General features: G+C 28.6%; 1 protein-coding gene across 40 annotated transcripts in view; it reads right to left on the bottom strand.

Annotated features, from left to right (window-relative positions):
- The window catches only part of LOC145291925 (tensin-3-like), a 1,436,242-nt gene that overhangs the window by 596,315 nt on the left and 822,892 nt on the right, over positions 1-17,035 (bottom strand). The window contains exon 1 of one of the 40 annotated variants that reach the window (XM_080137804.1): positions 13,318-15,973. The exons of 34 other annotated variants lie outside the window; for them this stretch is intronic. In XM_080137804.1, coding sequence (XP_079993930.1) covers positions 13,318-13,368 — 51 coding nt within the window. In that variant the 5' untranslated portion in view covers positions 13,369-15,973. Of the gene's footprint in view, positions 1-13,317; positions 15,974-17,035 lie in introns of those variants that run through there. 5 more of the 40 variants (XM_080137808.1, XM_080137805.1, XM_080137810.1 and 2 more) reach the window with 5 other exon arrangements.

Below are 17,035 nucleotides of genomic sequence, written 5' to 3'. Positions count from 1 at the left end.
CATAGCAATTGAAATTTAAACCTAGTAGGGGATGCCCTTTTCTCTTCCCTGCAACCTCTTTCCCACAGAAGAGACGTTGCGAGCCTGTCTCTGCTCTATCACTATTTTCATGCCAACTGCTTGACAGAACTTCAGTCTATGGGCCCCCTTGCCAAACTTTCACAAAAACACCCGACTAGCTACAACCACTATATATTACTTCCCCACTCTCTATTTATGCCTAAATGTAAACGCAGATTCCATGAACAAAGCTTCTTTCCTAGAATTGCCTGCCTTTGGAACACTGTTCCGCTGGCATGCTTCCCAGTTGAATACAGCATGATGCCCTTCAAGTCCAATGTAAACAAATTCCTGTTAAGCCGTTCTCATAATCAATTTCTAACGAATTTACACCATAAGTAATTACTACACCATCATCTTACATTCATTAACCAGGTGGTCTTCCGACCTTGATAAGTGGTGACTCTCAAGTAAAAAAAATAAAAGTCTATAGATAAAAAATTTACAGAGTTTGGTAGAGACAGTTCCACCCACAGACAGACAGGCAGATAGACAGACAAGGTCACTCTTATATATAGGTAGATAGATTGATAACTACATTATTGCATAAAACATTTACTTTCACGATTCAGCAATCTGCCATCATTATTTTGAAATCCTCTGACTTCATGTAGTTGCCTCCCCTGCTATCAGAAAAAAAATCTCTTTTGTTTATTATTTAAGTGAAACTTGCAATTTATTTCAAAAACTATTTTCATTAATAATTAATTTTTTACTTAATCATTTTTCCTAATTTTTGGACATGTTACTAATTTCGACATGATAATTAAATAGATAATATTGTTTTTTTGAGGAAATTCAGTTTTTTGCTTTTCGTTATTATTTTGAAGAAGCAATGATTTATCCCCAGAAAGTACTTCAACAAGGCTGGAATTATTTTCCTATAAAAACCACCATAAAAAATAAGATGTAACTGTTTATACAACTTTACTTTGTTTAGAAAAAAAATACATAAAATGCAGAGATATAAGAACTAAAAGAAAAAGAATTTGAAACTTTAGAAAACCAAATAATTTTATATATTTTATATTAAATTATTTTAACTTTAGAAAACCAAATAATTTTATATATAAATTATTTTAACTTTAGAAAACCAAATATTTTTATATATTTTATATTAAATTATTTTAAAGTTAGAAAACCAAATATTTTTATATATTTTATATTAAATTATTTAAACTTTAGAAAACCAAATAATTTTATATATTTTATATATAAATTATTTTAACTTTAGAAAACCAAATAATTTTATATATTTTATATATAAATTATTTTAACTTTCGAAAACCAAATAATTTTATATATTTTATATTAAATTATTTTAACTTTAGAAAACCAAACGATTTTATATATTTTATATATAAATTATTTAAACTTTAGAAAACCAAATATTTTTATATATTTTATATTAAATTATTTAAACTTTAGAAAACCAAATAATTTTATATATTTTATATATAAATTATTTTAACTTTAGAAAACCAAATAATTTTATATATTTTATATATAAATTATTTTAACTTTAGAAAACCAAACGATTTTATATATTTTGTATATAAATTATTTAAACTTTAGAAAACCAAATAATTTTATATATTTTATATATAAATTATTTAAACTTTAGAAAACCAAATAATTTTATATATTTTATATATAAATTATTTTAACTTTAGAAAACCAAATAATTTTATATATTTTATATATAAATTATTTTAACTTTAGAAAACCAAACGATTTTATATATTTTATATATAAATTATTTTAAGTTTAGAAAACCAAATAATTTTATATATTTTATATTAAATTATTTAAACTTTAGAAAACCAAATAATTTTATATATTTTATATTAAATTATTTAAACTTTAGAAAACCAAATAATTTTATATATTTTATATATAAATTATTTTAACTTTAGAAAACCAAATAATTTTATATATTTTATATTAAATTATTTAAACTTTAGAAAACCAAATATTTTTATATATTTTATATTAAATTATTTAAACTTTAGAAAACCAAATAATTTTATATATTTTATATATAAATAATTTGAAACTTTAGAAAACCAAATAATTTTATATATTTTATATATAAATTATTTTAACTTTAGAAAACCAAATAATTTTATATATTTTATATATAAATTATTTTAACTTTCGAAAACCAAATAATTTTATATATTTTATATTAAATTATTTTAACTTTAGAAAACCAAACGATTTTATATATTTTATATATAAATTATTTAAACTTTAGAAAACCAAATATTTTTATATATTTTATATTAAATTATTTAAACTTTAGAAAACCAAATAATTTTATATATTTTATATATAAATTATTTTAACTTTAGAAAACCAAATAATTTTATATATTTTATATATAAATTATTTTAACTTTAGAAAACCAAACGATTTTATATATTTTGTATATAAATTATTTAAACTTTAGAAAACCAAATAATTTTATATATTTTATATATAAATTATTTAAACTTTAGAAAACCAAATAATTTTATATATTTTATATATAAATTATTTTAACTTTAGAAAACCAAATAATTTTATATATTTTATATATAAATTATTTTAACTTTAGAAAACCAAACGATTTTATATATTTTATATATAAATTATTTTAAGTTTAGAAAACCAAATAATTTTATATATTTTATATTAAATTATTTAAACTTTAGAAAACCAAATAATTTTATATATTTTATATTAAATTATTTAAACTTTAGAAAACCAAATAATTTTATATATTTTATATATAAATTATTTTAACTTTAGAAAACCAAATAATTTTATATATTTTATATTAAATTATTTAAACTTTAGAAAACCAAATATTTTTATATATTTTATATTAAATTATTTAAACTTTAGAAAACCAAATAATTTTATATATTTTATATATAAATAATTTGAAACTTTAGAAAACCAAATAATTTTATATATTTTATATATAAATAATTTGAAACTTTAGAAAACCAAATAATTTTATATATTTTATATATAAATTATTTTAACTTTAGAAAACCAAATAATTTTATATATTTTATATTAAATTATTTTAACTTTAGAAAACCGAACGATTTTATATATTTTATATATAAATTATTTAAACTTTAGAAAACCAAATATTTTTATATATTTTATATTAAATTATTTAAACTTTAGAAAACCAAATAATTTTATATATTTTATATATAAATTATTTTAACTTTAGAAAACCAAATAATTTTATATATTTTATATATAAATTATTTTAACTTTAGAAAACCAAACGATTTTATATATTTTATATATAAATTATTTAAACTTTAGAAAACCAAATAATTTTATATATTTTATATATAAATTATTTTAACTTTAGAAAACCAAATAATTTTATATATTTTATATATAAATTATTTTAACTTTAGAAAACCAAACGATTTTATATATTTTATATATAAATTATTTTAACTTTAGAAAACCAAATAATTTTATATATTTTATATTAAATTATTTAAACTTTAGAAAACCAAATAATTTTATATATTTTATATTAAATTATTTAAACTTTAGAAAACCAAATAATTTTATATATTTTATATATAAATTATTTTAACTTTAGAAAACCAAATAATTTTATATATTTTATATATAAATTATTTAAACTTTAGAAAACCAAATAATTTTATATATTTTATATTAAATTATTTAAACTTTAGAAAACCAAATAATTTTATATATTTTATATTAAATTATTTAAACTTTAGAAAACCAAATAATTTTATATATTTTATATATAAATTATTTTAACTTTAGAAAACCAAATAATTTTATATATTTTATATAAAATTATTTAAACTTTAGAAAACCAAATAATTTCATATATTTTATATTAAATTATTTAAACTTTAGAAAACCAAATAATTTTATATATTTTATATATAAATAATTTGAAACTTTAGAAAACCAAATAATTTTATATATTTTATATATAAATAATTTGAAACTTTAGAAAACCAAATAATTTTATATATTTTATATATAAAATAATTTTAAACTTTAGAAAACCAAATAATAATATATATATTACGAAACCCCTGTTTTTTTTGTTTTTTTTTCAATATTCTTTTAAGTTTGTTCAAGCTGGGGATGGGGTATCCTATCAGCTGCCAGACATTCACCCAATATCTCATATTCCAACTGAGAAATCTTTTAAAGATTCTAACCGTCCCTTTTTAAGTCCAATTGTTTGAATCTTTCTTGCACTTAGATCACCGGATGCAAACAGACAATTGCTCCTGACTACACGATGTTGCTTGCATCCATGAAAAAAACTAAATAGAAGTTAAATAGTATGTGTAATATCTTTACATTAAACCTTCTACCTGTGTGTGTGTGTGTGTGTGTGTGTGTGTGTGTGTGTGTGTGTGTGTGTGTGTGTGTGTGTGTGTGTGTGTGTGTTTCTCTTTAGCTGCCGTGCTGTCGTTCTCTCTCTGCTCCTCCATTAACCCATCTTCATGATCCTCTCTTTCTCATCCATTTCTTTCGTGTGTTTTAATGTGTTTAAAAAAAATTCACTTTATTTACCTAAGCTATCCATTTCAAACGTAATACTGTAATCTCATATTTATTGCATCTGGACAACACAGAGTAGAACAAAACATGATGGCATTCTTGATACTGGGTACTTTTGTTTCCCTATCCCACCCACTTTTATAGCAATGTGAAGAGAAATGACGTTGAGAAGGAAAATAGTCCAAAAAGATTTAAATGTAATATTGTAGTTTACATCTATCATTACTGTAATAACAGACATTTCTGCGCCATATCCTTATTTACAAATATAATAAGATAACCTCTACACTTCATACAAATATTTATTTCATAAATTCAGAGAGTTACCATATTTTTTTCTTTTTGATGGGGAGTGCACTTTGAAATGTGTTTTAATTTGGGAAGTTAGTATTCAAACAAGAACGATTGCGTTTTTTCTTGGATCATTAACAAATTTGGCATCGCTAATTCGATGACAACTTCCATTTCTCTTCATCTTCCCCTCATACACACAGAGGAAAGGAAATACATCTCACATTCCAGAAATAACTTACCTACGCAGGATCTCTTCCTATCAGCTCTTATACGGATATAAATCAGAATTAAATAATTCCTGGCATCTTGTAAAAAAACGAAAACACTAAACCAATTTCTTTTTTTTGTTGCGTTTCTGACAGATCTCTATTTGTACCTAAAACTAAACACAAATTCCATGAACAAAGTTTCTTTCCTTGAACTGCACGCTTGTGGAACTCTATACTGTGGAACTGCTTTCTAGCTTACTATAACATGTGTAACAGAGCGTGGACGCATATATGCAAATGTATACGAAATGACGTCACTGTAAAGAAAATACTATAAAAAGGAGAGAGAGTATGTTAGAGAAGATCACATGAGAGACGTCACAGCTGTAATGAGAAGTCATGTGTGGCGGGAGAATGTTGTTGTATCACGAAAAAGTGATTTCAGTTATTTTTTGTTTTGATCTTCTTTATGACGTAGACTGCTACAACATGTTGGGTCCCATTTGTAACGTTACACATGGTCGTTTTCAAGTCGAATGTAAACAAATTCTTGTCAAACCATGCCCCGCTAAATAGTCCATTTTTACCCAATCTCCACCCCTACCGATCATGACGGTATTGTCTGACTAACTATCTGGAACTTATTTACTCTTATCCTCGAGTGGCCTATTTTGATAGAAAAAAACAAAAAATGGGTGAATTCTGAGAAAGTATATGAATCGCATTTTGAAATGTTTTTTTAATTTGCGAAGTTAATCTTCTAACAAGAATAATTGCGTTTTTTTTTTTGTTTTTTTTTTTGATGATCAACAAATTTGGCATCGCTAATTTGATCACAACTTCATTTTTTTTTCTTCATCTTTCCACAATCACACAGAGGAATGATTTAAAAACATGGTTCATTAAAGAAATCAACGTTATACAAGTTATGATAGGAGCAACTGGTCTAATGGAAAATAAAAATCTTAAGAAATACAGGGTGAGTCACAGAAAACGGATGTTTTTAGAACGCTCCTTGCTCTCCTTTAGTGAAAACTAGCAGGGGTGCCCGGCGTTGCTCGGGTGTTTGGAGGTGTATGCTGTGCAAAAAAACAAAAAAAAATGGTTAATTTTTTAAAACTTTGACCCCTATTATGACCCCTTGAAATTTATAGTTTCGGGCTCAAATCACTTTATTAAGTTAGATCCAGGTTCAAGGAACCTATATCTAAAATTTCAAGTGTCTAGACCCAAAATTGTCGGAGGAGTTTGGTAGAGTTCTTAAAGGTCAAACCATTGAAATTTGACCCCTTAACAGCCAAATTTCTGGCTGACACCCGTCACATCGATTTTCCCAAATCTCAGTACCCGGTATTTCAAATTTCGAGTCTATAGACTAAAAATTGACAGAGTTATTGCGTAGGGAAATGTACACAGACAGACAGACACACAGACAGACAGACAGACACGTTCACTTTTATAGATATATAGATAGACGCTAACTTTAGAAAGCGGCTTCAAATTTGTGATCGTGAAAAATGGCCATCATTTGTCAGACATCATTTTTCGATTCTTAATATTCCATAATGGCATAGTTTAGTAAATGCTTTTTTATGTATATTAAAAAAAATTTGTTGAAATATTCGCAGAGTTTTGTTTTCCTTTAAAACATCCGTTTCCCGTGACTCACCTTGTATTTGAAAACAATCCTTGGAAAACCAAGCTGGCACGAAATACAGATAGGAACCATAAACAAACTCTCTTCTTAAAAAGAGCCCTCGGATATAAATTCAAGTCAGAATGAAATCAAGTGTTAGTTCCAGGACGGAATTAGCTCTCTTGATCTTTTAAAACAAACCAATGTAAAATAATTTATATATCTATAAAAGTGAAATTGTGTGTGTGTGTGTGTGTGTGTGTGTGTACATTTCCCTACTAAACTACTCTGGAAAATCAAGCTGGCACGAAATACAGATTTGCAATTGCATTTTTCAGTCGCCCACACTGAGAATTGAACCTTCAACAGAATATCACTTTTAAAATTGATTCTTTTCACATATTCTAACTAATGAATCAAGGTTCAATCCTCAGGGTGGGCAACCAAAAAATACAAATTGCAAATTAGGACTGCTATCCAGTTATGCTTGATGAAATGAGAGCATGCTCCCCCCATGGATTAAATGAAAGGTTCCGTTTGAAATTTTGTTCAAAATCTGAGTTCGACCAGCAGAAGGTTGGAGATTACATCAACCGAAACGTTGTGAGAATAACACTCAAGATGAGAACAGTAGTCCAAAGAATACGAACTACCAATCCAAATCTGGAAAATTCAGAAACGTAAGTAAAATTTTACCAGGATTTGTTGTAAGGGTGGGGGTGGGGGGGCGTTTCCTTCCTGTTTGAAATTATTGCCAATATTTACAGGTTTTTAGAAAAATAAAATAAATAAAATTTTTTTTTGAATTAGAAAGAAAAAAATAATAATCTGAACAAAAGCTACCTTGAGGATGGTTTGAACTCTATATGCTGATTATGTTTTTTTTTTTCATGCTTGCATATCTCTGTTTTTCTGAAGAATATATCTGAAGAGCATGTAGACATGACAGAGGAAAACTTAACAGAATTTGAAAAGCAGAAATTTCTTTAAAAGGAAAAAAAAACTTAATCGAAATCGTAAAGGTGTGCGTATCACAGATTTGCAGGCATGCCGGAGAAAAATTTGTGAAATGGAAAAACATAGGAAAATAGAAAGTGGACCTTTAGTTTTGACAGCCTCATAACTCTCTCTTCCCTCATTCTGTCCTTTAGTCCTTACATTCCATGAGCGATGTTTCTGACAAAAGGGGAAGAATTGCTGTTTTTCAAGTCTGATCTACTCATTTAACACCTATCATTTATTACTTGCTGACTTCTTTATCTTCTTAAATCGAGTGGCTTCATGCCTTGTCTAGAGCAATTCCCATAAAAAACATAAATTCCCATAAAAAAATGACTACATGTAGAGATTAGCTTGTGGTTCAGTCATCTAAATGTAATGTAAACCAACATCTTGCTAATCTTATATCATGTTATATACACGATCCCCACCATTACATGAACACGTAGATGGTGCAGTCCGTTATGTGCATGGCTAAAACACATGTACAATGACTGCAAATTAGCACCATTGTACATGTGTTTTAGCCATGCACATAACGGACTGCACCATCTACGTGTTCATGTAATGATGGGGATCGTGTATATAACATGATATAAGATTAGCAAGATGTTGGTTTACATTACATTTAAACTTCTGCATATCAGGGGAGCAGGTAGCAGGAAGGGAATTCCAAAGTCTAGCTGTTCGAGGGAAGAAACTATTAGAATGAAGTTTTCTGGCATTTAGGGACCTCAACAGTGAAGGGGTGAAATTTTGTTGCTAAGCGGGTTTGTCTGGGAGATATAGGTTGAGAGGGCACAAGTTCATCAAAGCATATTCCAATAATCAATATTTGTAAAACAGACACTAATTTCACATTCCTCTGTTCTGCGAAATATATCAATATATTTGTTTATGTTTTTAGAATTCCCAAATCTTTCGTTATAAATATCTAACTGTGAGTATGTCCCTCCGTACATTCTTTTTCCTATGGAAACATTTTTCTCAATACATTCCTTTTTGTTGTCGAAATATTTTTTATTAAATAAACATGGGCAGGCGCAACCACTTCCGTGTCAATTAGATCATCCAGCATTTTCCGGGATATCAATATTCAACACATGCTCAGACTTGCATTTGTGATACCATTTGGAATACAGTGCGCATACTCACCTTTTTCTGTTTCCGCCCAGACAGTTCGGCAACAATATGGATAGTTCTTATTACGTTTCTGAATTTTTGAAATGAGGAATAATTATTTGCATTATTTGGATTTTTCAGACTACTGTTCTCATTTCGAATAATCCGAAGAATCCAAATAATATGAATAGTTCCTGCAGAGATACTAATGTAGACAGATTTTGCATTTCCTCTTGTTCAAGACTAAAGACCTGTGCTGTTTCTTTAATACATGCCATCCGAACCAACCTGCCTTGCTGTCTTATGTTCTTGCGTTACTAACTCGTTCTGTTTTACGAAACTGTTAAATCAAATTGATTTAATTGTAAAGAAGATTGTGATGTGATCGTTTTCTGGGAAGAGTACCTTGGTTTGTCCGTGCCATAGAGATGTCTCTGGAAGGGCTGGTACGTCATGTATGCACACAAACAGCTCAGTTGGTAAACGATAAAATAATAGAATACCCCCTTTAGATCAAAAGGTTGCTATGTTGTCTGTTATGCCTGATTGTGTTAAGTTTTTGGAACTATTAATTTTCTCCAGAGAATTATTTGGGCTTCGATAATTGTTCTGGAATTGAACGCTTGTAGTCATGAACAAACAATGCAAGAAAGGGGGAAGAGAGAGAAACATGCATACATATTAAAGACAAAGAGATATTGCTATTTCGCAAGCCCCAAGTGACAAGTTTACTGGGTTATCTGCCTTTGACCTTTAGACAGTCTTTGCCCTTGAGTTCATATTATAAACATCTGCCAGTTCCCCCGAAAGCTCTTTTTAATTGTACCATATAATCTAAATCATCCACATAATAGAAATTATTAATGCTTAGCTAGAAATTTCTGAAACATATTGTTGTAGTTTATAAAATAAATTTTTCTAAATTCATCTGGAGTTATAGGTTTAGTTTTTAAGTATTTTTATGAAATATTTTGTGTAGTATGCTACTTGGTGGCAGTACACTCAGAAGTTGTCATGTTTTAATAACACGTTTTAAATTATACTCATCTCCATCCAAGTGCAAAGAAAATCAGGTATAAGGCTTTTAAATATGGGGAGCTCTAACTACCTCCAAAAGGGCCCTTTATTAAAGTGCCACAGGATGTTGGTATTTTTATAGGGAACTTAATGACCCTTTTTTCTTTCTTCAAAATGGCTATCTCTAATTCAAAATCCTGTATAAAAACGGTTTATAATCGCAGAATAAACGTATGAAAAATGGTGTCTACATAAAAATCATTTATTCAATACAAACATTTAAATGATTTCTTAACTTGGCTTTAAGTAACAGGATTGACTTAAAAACAATTTTATTTCTTTCATTCATTTAATGGTGAAATAATGTATAAAGTTTCTTTCTTTATTAAAATTCCTTTTTTGGCAATAATTAGATACAACGATGTAATATAAAAATTGATAAATATGATCAATAATTAATAATAATAAATCAATAATTAATAATAAGTAAAGAATTGATGCGTACGGCACAATCACGTTGACACACCGGTTATCACCAGATCACGAATGTTAAGCAATGTTGAGTCTGGCCAGTACCAGATGGGTGATCATTTGGGAAGGCGAGGCGCTGGGAAGGTTGGGTGTGGGGCCAGAACCCTCACCCTGTAAAAAGAACTCCTCGCTACAAAAACATCTACAAAAAGTTGCAGATGGCCTATACCCCTCCAGGGGCTCAAGGGCTATGGATGGAAAGAATTATTAATAATAATAATAATAATAATAATAATAATAATGATGATAATAATAATAATAATGATAATACTACTACTACTAATAATAATAAATCAATAATTTATAATGAGTTAATAACTGATAATAAAAAAGTTAATAATTGATAATAATAATAATAATAATAATAATAATAATAATAATAATAATAACTAAACCGATAAGATTAATAATAGTAAATAATGATTCAAGCTAAGATAATAAAACAATGTAATAATTAAAATAATGATAATGAATGAATAAAAAATAATTATAATAAAAAATACAATAATTTAATACAAATAATAAAACTATATAATAATATAATAAAATAATTATTACGAATTAAAGAAAATAATTAGAATAATGAAAAATAATAATTCAATAAAAATAATTACAATGCAGAAACCAAATTGTGATTGATAATCGCAATAATTAAAGAGAGAAACAGTAATTTTAAAATTCATAAATTTAATGAAAAAAAAAATGATAATTCTAATAATATAATAAATTGATAATTATAATAATATAAATTAATAATATTAATAATTTTGTATATTATTTAAATCGTAAAAGTAAAAAAATTATAAGTATAAAAATACATAAATGTTATGGTTATAAAATTGAGAATTGTTGTAATAATATGTAAATAAAGTTATGATAATAATAACTAATTATAATAATAATAAAACAACTTTGATAATAATAAGTAATTATAATAATAATAACTTTAATAATAGTAACTAATTATAATAATAACTTTAATAATTATAACTAATTATAATAATAATAATAACTAATTATTATAATATTATATATTAATAATAACTTTAATAATAACTAATTATTAAATTAATAACTAATTATAATAACTTTAATAATAACTAATTATTAAATTAATAATTAATTATAATAACTTTTATAATAATAACTAATAATAATAACTTTAATAATGACTAATTATTATAATAATAACTAATAATAATAATAACTAATTATGATTATGATAATAATAACTTTAATAATAATGACTAATTATCAGAATAATAACTAATTATAATAGTAATAATGTCAATAATAAGAACTAATTATAATAACTTTAATAATAATAATTATTATCATTAAAAACTAATAATAATAATAACAACTTTAATAATAATAACTAATTATAATAATAATAGCGTTATAATAACTAATAATAATAATAATAATAATAATAATAATAATAACAATAATAATAATTAATTATTATTATTATAATAACCAATAATAATAATAACTAATTAATTGATAATACTAAGTAAACAACGGACAAAATGAATAATTTATTTATTTATGGACTGTTATTTTCATTTTAATATGTGTTGTAGTTTCACAACGTTTTAACCAACTATTGCTCTGGCCCTCATCAGGTCGTTAACCATGACAGGATAGGAATGCTGAGTCTCTTAACACTTAACTGTAGCCTGCTTTGGGTAGGATTGAAACCGCTGTCGTTGCAGTTAATAACCTGAAGAAGGCCAGAGGATGAGTTGGCCGAAACATCGTGAAACAACAACTATGAAAGTTCATCATCCCAAATATGACAACAAAACTCCACACATTGTATGATAGTAGGTGGAGAATAGATTCAAGTGTCAAATAAACGATTGAGAAAATTAATTTATTTTATTTCGGACTATTATCCTCATCTTTTTTTTTTAGTTGTTGTTTCACGACGTTTCGGCCAACTTTAGTTGTTGTTGTTGTCGCACCACGTTTTGGCCAACTAATCCTCTGGCCTGCTCACCTGGAATTGTATAGATTCAACGTCTCTATCCACTGCCCCATGGGCCGCGAAGACATCATGAAACAACTATGAAGATGAGGATTACAGTCCATAAATAAATAAATAAATAATAATAATGATAAAAATAATATATCTATGACAATAGAAATGATAAATATGGTTAATCCATTGATAACTAATAATCAACACCATTATTATAATAATCATCATTATAGCTATTGGCACTTAACTTTATATATATATATATATATATATATATATATATATATATATATATATATATATATATATATATATATATATATATGGTTTTGATCACACTACTATGTATTAGGTTTAATATAATAATCGAGAAGGAATTGTCTCTATAATGATAAATACATAATCTGCATAAATTAAAATATCATGCGACTGGGCAACGCCGGACAGCCTGCTAGTATAATAATAATAATAATAATAATAATAATAATAATAATAATAATAATAAATTAATAAGACAAATAATAATATTAATAATAATAATAAATATGGTTAATCAACTGATAACTAACACCATTATTATAATAATATATCATCATCATCATCATCATCATCATCATCATCATCATCATCATCGAACATGATGATGATGATGATGATGATGATGATGATGATATTAAATGCTGCGGTTGTTTAAAGCATTAGTGATTCCGTATTTCCCGGTAAAAAAGTAATTTGTACACCCAGGTATTTAAGAAAGAAAGAAAGAAAGAAAGAAAGAAAGAAAGAAAGAAGAGAAAACACCATCACCGTCAGAATAAAGTCGATTATTTGTGAGAAGGCAAGCATTATCCGAGGCAATAGGAACAATTGGACGGAGGACATCTTACCTTCTTGCCATTAACCTTAATGGTAATCTCCGTGGCTTTACTCTTGGACATTTTTGTTACTCAAGCACAAACAACAGAACCAATATGCCTACAACAAGGACATAAATCGTTACAACTTTCAGAAAGCAAACAAGTTCAAGAATAACAGAAAGAAAATATCCTTGTTTTTTTTTGTCTTGTTTCTTTTTCTTCTTTCTCGTTTCTTTATCTCGGTAGCTCCAAACAAAGATGGTAGAATGTCGAACGCAACAAGTTGGAATGTCCTTTAGACAAGGACCCATTTCCTTTGCTTTTCGGGTCTGAATTCCGTGCTTGTACGCACTTGTACCTACGCATAATTTTTTTTTTTGCGTCACCCCCCACATCCTCCGCCCACCTGTACGCATTTCATGCAAATGACGCACGGAAGGACGTTAAAGGAAAACACGTGTTTGCAAAATATGCCTATTTACAGAGAAAGCACTTATGGTATTTACGAAATTGAAAAATGATTCTAATATTAGTATGATGGAAAATTATTTTCATTGCATCATCATCACCATCTTCATCAACATTATCTTCAACATCAACATCATCATTATGATGATCATCATCTTCATTAGGTCTAGAACAACAGCATATTCTTTTCATTGGCTTAACTCTCGAGTGTGTATCCGTTAATATCTTATATGCTTTTATATAGAGTGATGTGTTTCTCCGTTGATTAACTGTGTCTAACTATGTCGGATATATACTAGAGAGCCAAAACAATGATAAGAATATTCTGTTGTCATAGCCCCAATCATCAATATCTTCGTCAACAACATTATCATCATCACCATCTTCATCAACAACATCACCATCAACATTATCATCCTTTTTGGTTTAATATTCGTTTTATATGTTGGCACGCGTCGGATGGCTTTTGAAATTGACTTTCAAACTAACCTATCTCTGGCCAGGTTTTTATTTATCCCTCTTTTCCTCAACTTCAGTTTTATCACTTCCTCCCATGTTTTCCTTAGACTTCTCTTGTGGGCCGACCCTTCAACCTAAATTCTTCTACATCAGCCAATCCAAGAACTCTCGCCCTTTATATCATCATCATCATCATCATCATCATCAGCAGCAGCAGCAGCAGCAGCAGCAGCAGCAGCAGTTTAACGCTCACTTTACATGATGCCATGTGTTGGATGGTTTTTAGAAATCGACTTCCAAAGTAGCCTATCTCTGGCCCAGTATTTATTTATCCCTCTTTCTTTCAAGTCCATTCTTTTCACTTCTTTCTATCTTTTCCTTGGTCTTTCTCTGCTAACTGACCCTGTTACCTCAACTGGTCTACATCAACTAACCCAAGAACTCTCATTCTTTTATCATAATATTTGGTTTAACACGATCATCATCATAGCGTTTCACTCTATCCCAAGATCCATCTTTAGGCAGTGTCCAAGGCATCCGTCAGGTCCCCATTAGAGCATACCTCGCTTAGGGGACAGTCTGTGAGGATGTGTGTGATACACTGCATGTCGGCACCGTAGCAACATTGAGCATCCTGTACATAGCCCCACTTGTGCAGGTTGTTTTATGTTTTGGCACCCTTCGCTAACCCTAACCCTAACCTTCGCTCGGGCCCGTGTTACCCACTTTTTTCGGAAGAGACCAGAGCCTGCTGGTCAGTCTTCTTTCGGTGCCGGAAGAGTCTCGCTGTGGTTTTCTTTGACCGATTCATTTCACTAACACAGGTGGAAGGACGCTGGTGTTGTTTATCCGACGCCTATGACAATAGCAAAGCTCTTACAAGATGGTAGACGCTGCGGCGCATCTGGGAGTCCAAATAGGACATGATGATTGCTGTTGCTCTGTTTGTCATGCTCTGCCTTCTCTATTGTCTCTTGATGAATCTGCGGCAGAGCGATTCTGGACAGTCTGTAGACAGATAGTAGGTTGGTCAATTTCAGGTTTCCATTAAGCGTCCGATGCCTTGCTGAGTTCGACGTCGACCATTGCAGCATAACCAGAATGAGTCCACACCGCTGTAGAGTATTCTACGGTTGAGTAGCATAAATGCATCTGCAATGTGAAATCTGCCTAAATCCAACACGTCAGGTCAGAAGATTTGTCTACTTGACTAAATAATAATCTTATATATAAAACTCATTATGTCTGTCTGTCTGTCTGTATCCATTTTTCAAACTGCACCATTTCCAAAATGCAAGGTCGCAAAGAGATGCAAGGCAGGGCAAATGATTGCATTTTTTATGGACCGTTATAGGTCTTTAGCTGGTAAAAATAGCTGCTAAGGGGTCAAAAATGAAAAAAAAATAGAACTTGACAGGCATAAGTTGACTTAGAGCTCTCTTGTATGCATACACAAATATATATATATACATTTATACATTAACATTAGTTCATTTTTAATTACTTCATATCCAGCGGATGATAGTTCAAATGGTCACAACTTAGGTTGGAGCTCTATATTTTTTGGTTTCGATTCTAGCTGATGGCACCAATTTTTTTAATTTTTTTTGCTTTTGAATTTATTGGGTACAATATAATGATCATCAGAGAATTGGTTCTATAATAATAGATATGAAATCTGACTAAATTAAAATATCATATTAAGCATATTTTACGACCGGACAACACCGGGTGGCCTGTTAGTTTTAAAATAAATTGTAGCGAAATACGTTATTTTATTGCCAATAACATGATACAACAATAACAAATGAAAATTGGCTAAGTTCATATGTTAAATATATATTAAACAGCCTTTCAAATCTGTTTTTTTTTTTTGTTTTTTTTTTACATTCTCCTTTTTTTGTGTTTATATATAAAATTAACTCTAAGTCCAGAGTTCAAACTAATTAAAAAAAAAAAAAATCTTTTGAAGTACATACTCGTGATGGAACGAAGAGGTCATATTCCGAAAATCACTTAAATTGATCAAGTAGGGTTTTTTTTATGTTTTTTTTTTTTTACCTTATTATTATTTATTAGAAAGCGAGTATGGTGTGTCTTAGGTCAGCATCTTTAAAATTTATCACTGGTTACCTCCCCTTTAACAACGTCTCCGGAAATAAGAGATAAAAATCAACCTTATAATAACTAATACTGATGGAAACCTTTTGTCTCAAGAGACAATGGCGTTTTGTATCTAGTTTGATGCACTGCAGCGTCTGCTGTGGTTATAAAATCAAAGCTAGAGTTGCCTCTTTGGATGCAGGTCTGGGTGGGTGATGAGGAAACCTAGGTTTGCCCAGTTACCAGGGTGCCCCTCTTGGTGTTGCAGACAAAGTCAGACAGAAAGGCAAGCCAATATGATCGGAGCCAGTGCAGCTGCAAGTGCTTCAATATCTGCCTATCACGATTCCAAACCGGATAAATTTGATTTTCTTAACTAAAAAAAAATACTTGATCAATTTACCTGATTTTTGGAATATAACATTTTCGTTCCATGACGAGTATGTACATCATAAAGAGTTTTCTGTATTTTTAAAACATTAAGTTGAATCCTGAACTTGCACTTAAACTCTTTCAAAACTTTTAAAGTCAACAGAGATTAGATCATTCCTGTAATGATCTTGTTGATTATTGTGTAATCGTGGTTGTGTGCAGTTCTAGGAGGTCCCTTCCCCCAGGCTTTGTCTTCTCTCTTTGAGAAGTGGTTAGTTTATTGCTAATCGCCTGAGAGGCCCTATGTGAAATGCCGACGGGGCTGCACAGACATCTTTTGCAGAGT

The sequence above is a fragment of the Euprymna scolopes genome, chromosome 13, assembly GCF_053919585.1.
Source record: "Euprymna scolopes isolate OS-2025 chromosome 13, ASM5391958v1, whole genome shotgun sequence".
Lineage (NCBI taxonomy): Eukaryota > Metazoa > Mollusca > Cephalopoda > Sepiida > Sepiolidae > Euprymna > Euprymna scolopes.
The sequence above is the reverse complement of the archived record's forward strand: the minus strand, read 5'-3'. Positions and strand labels throughout refer to the sequence as shown.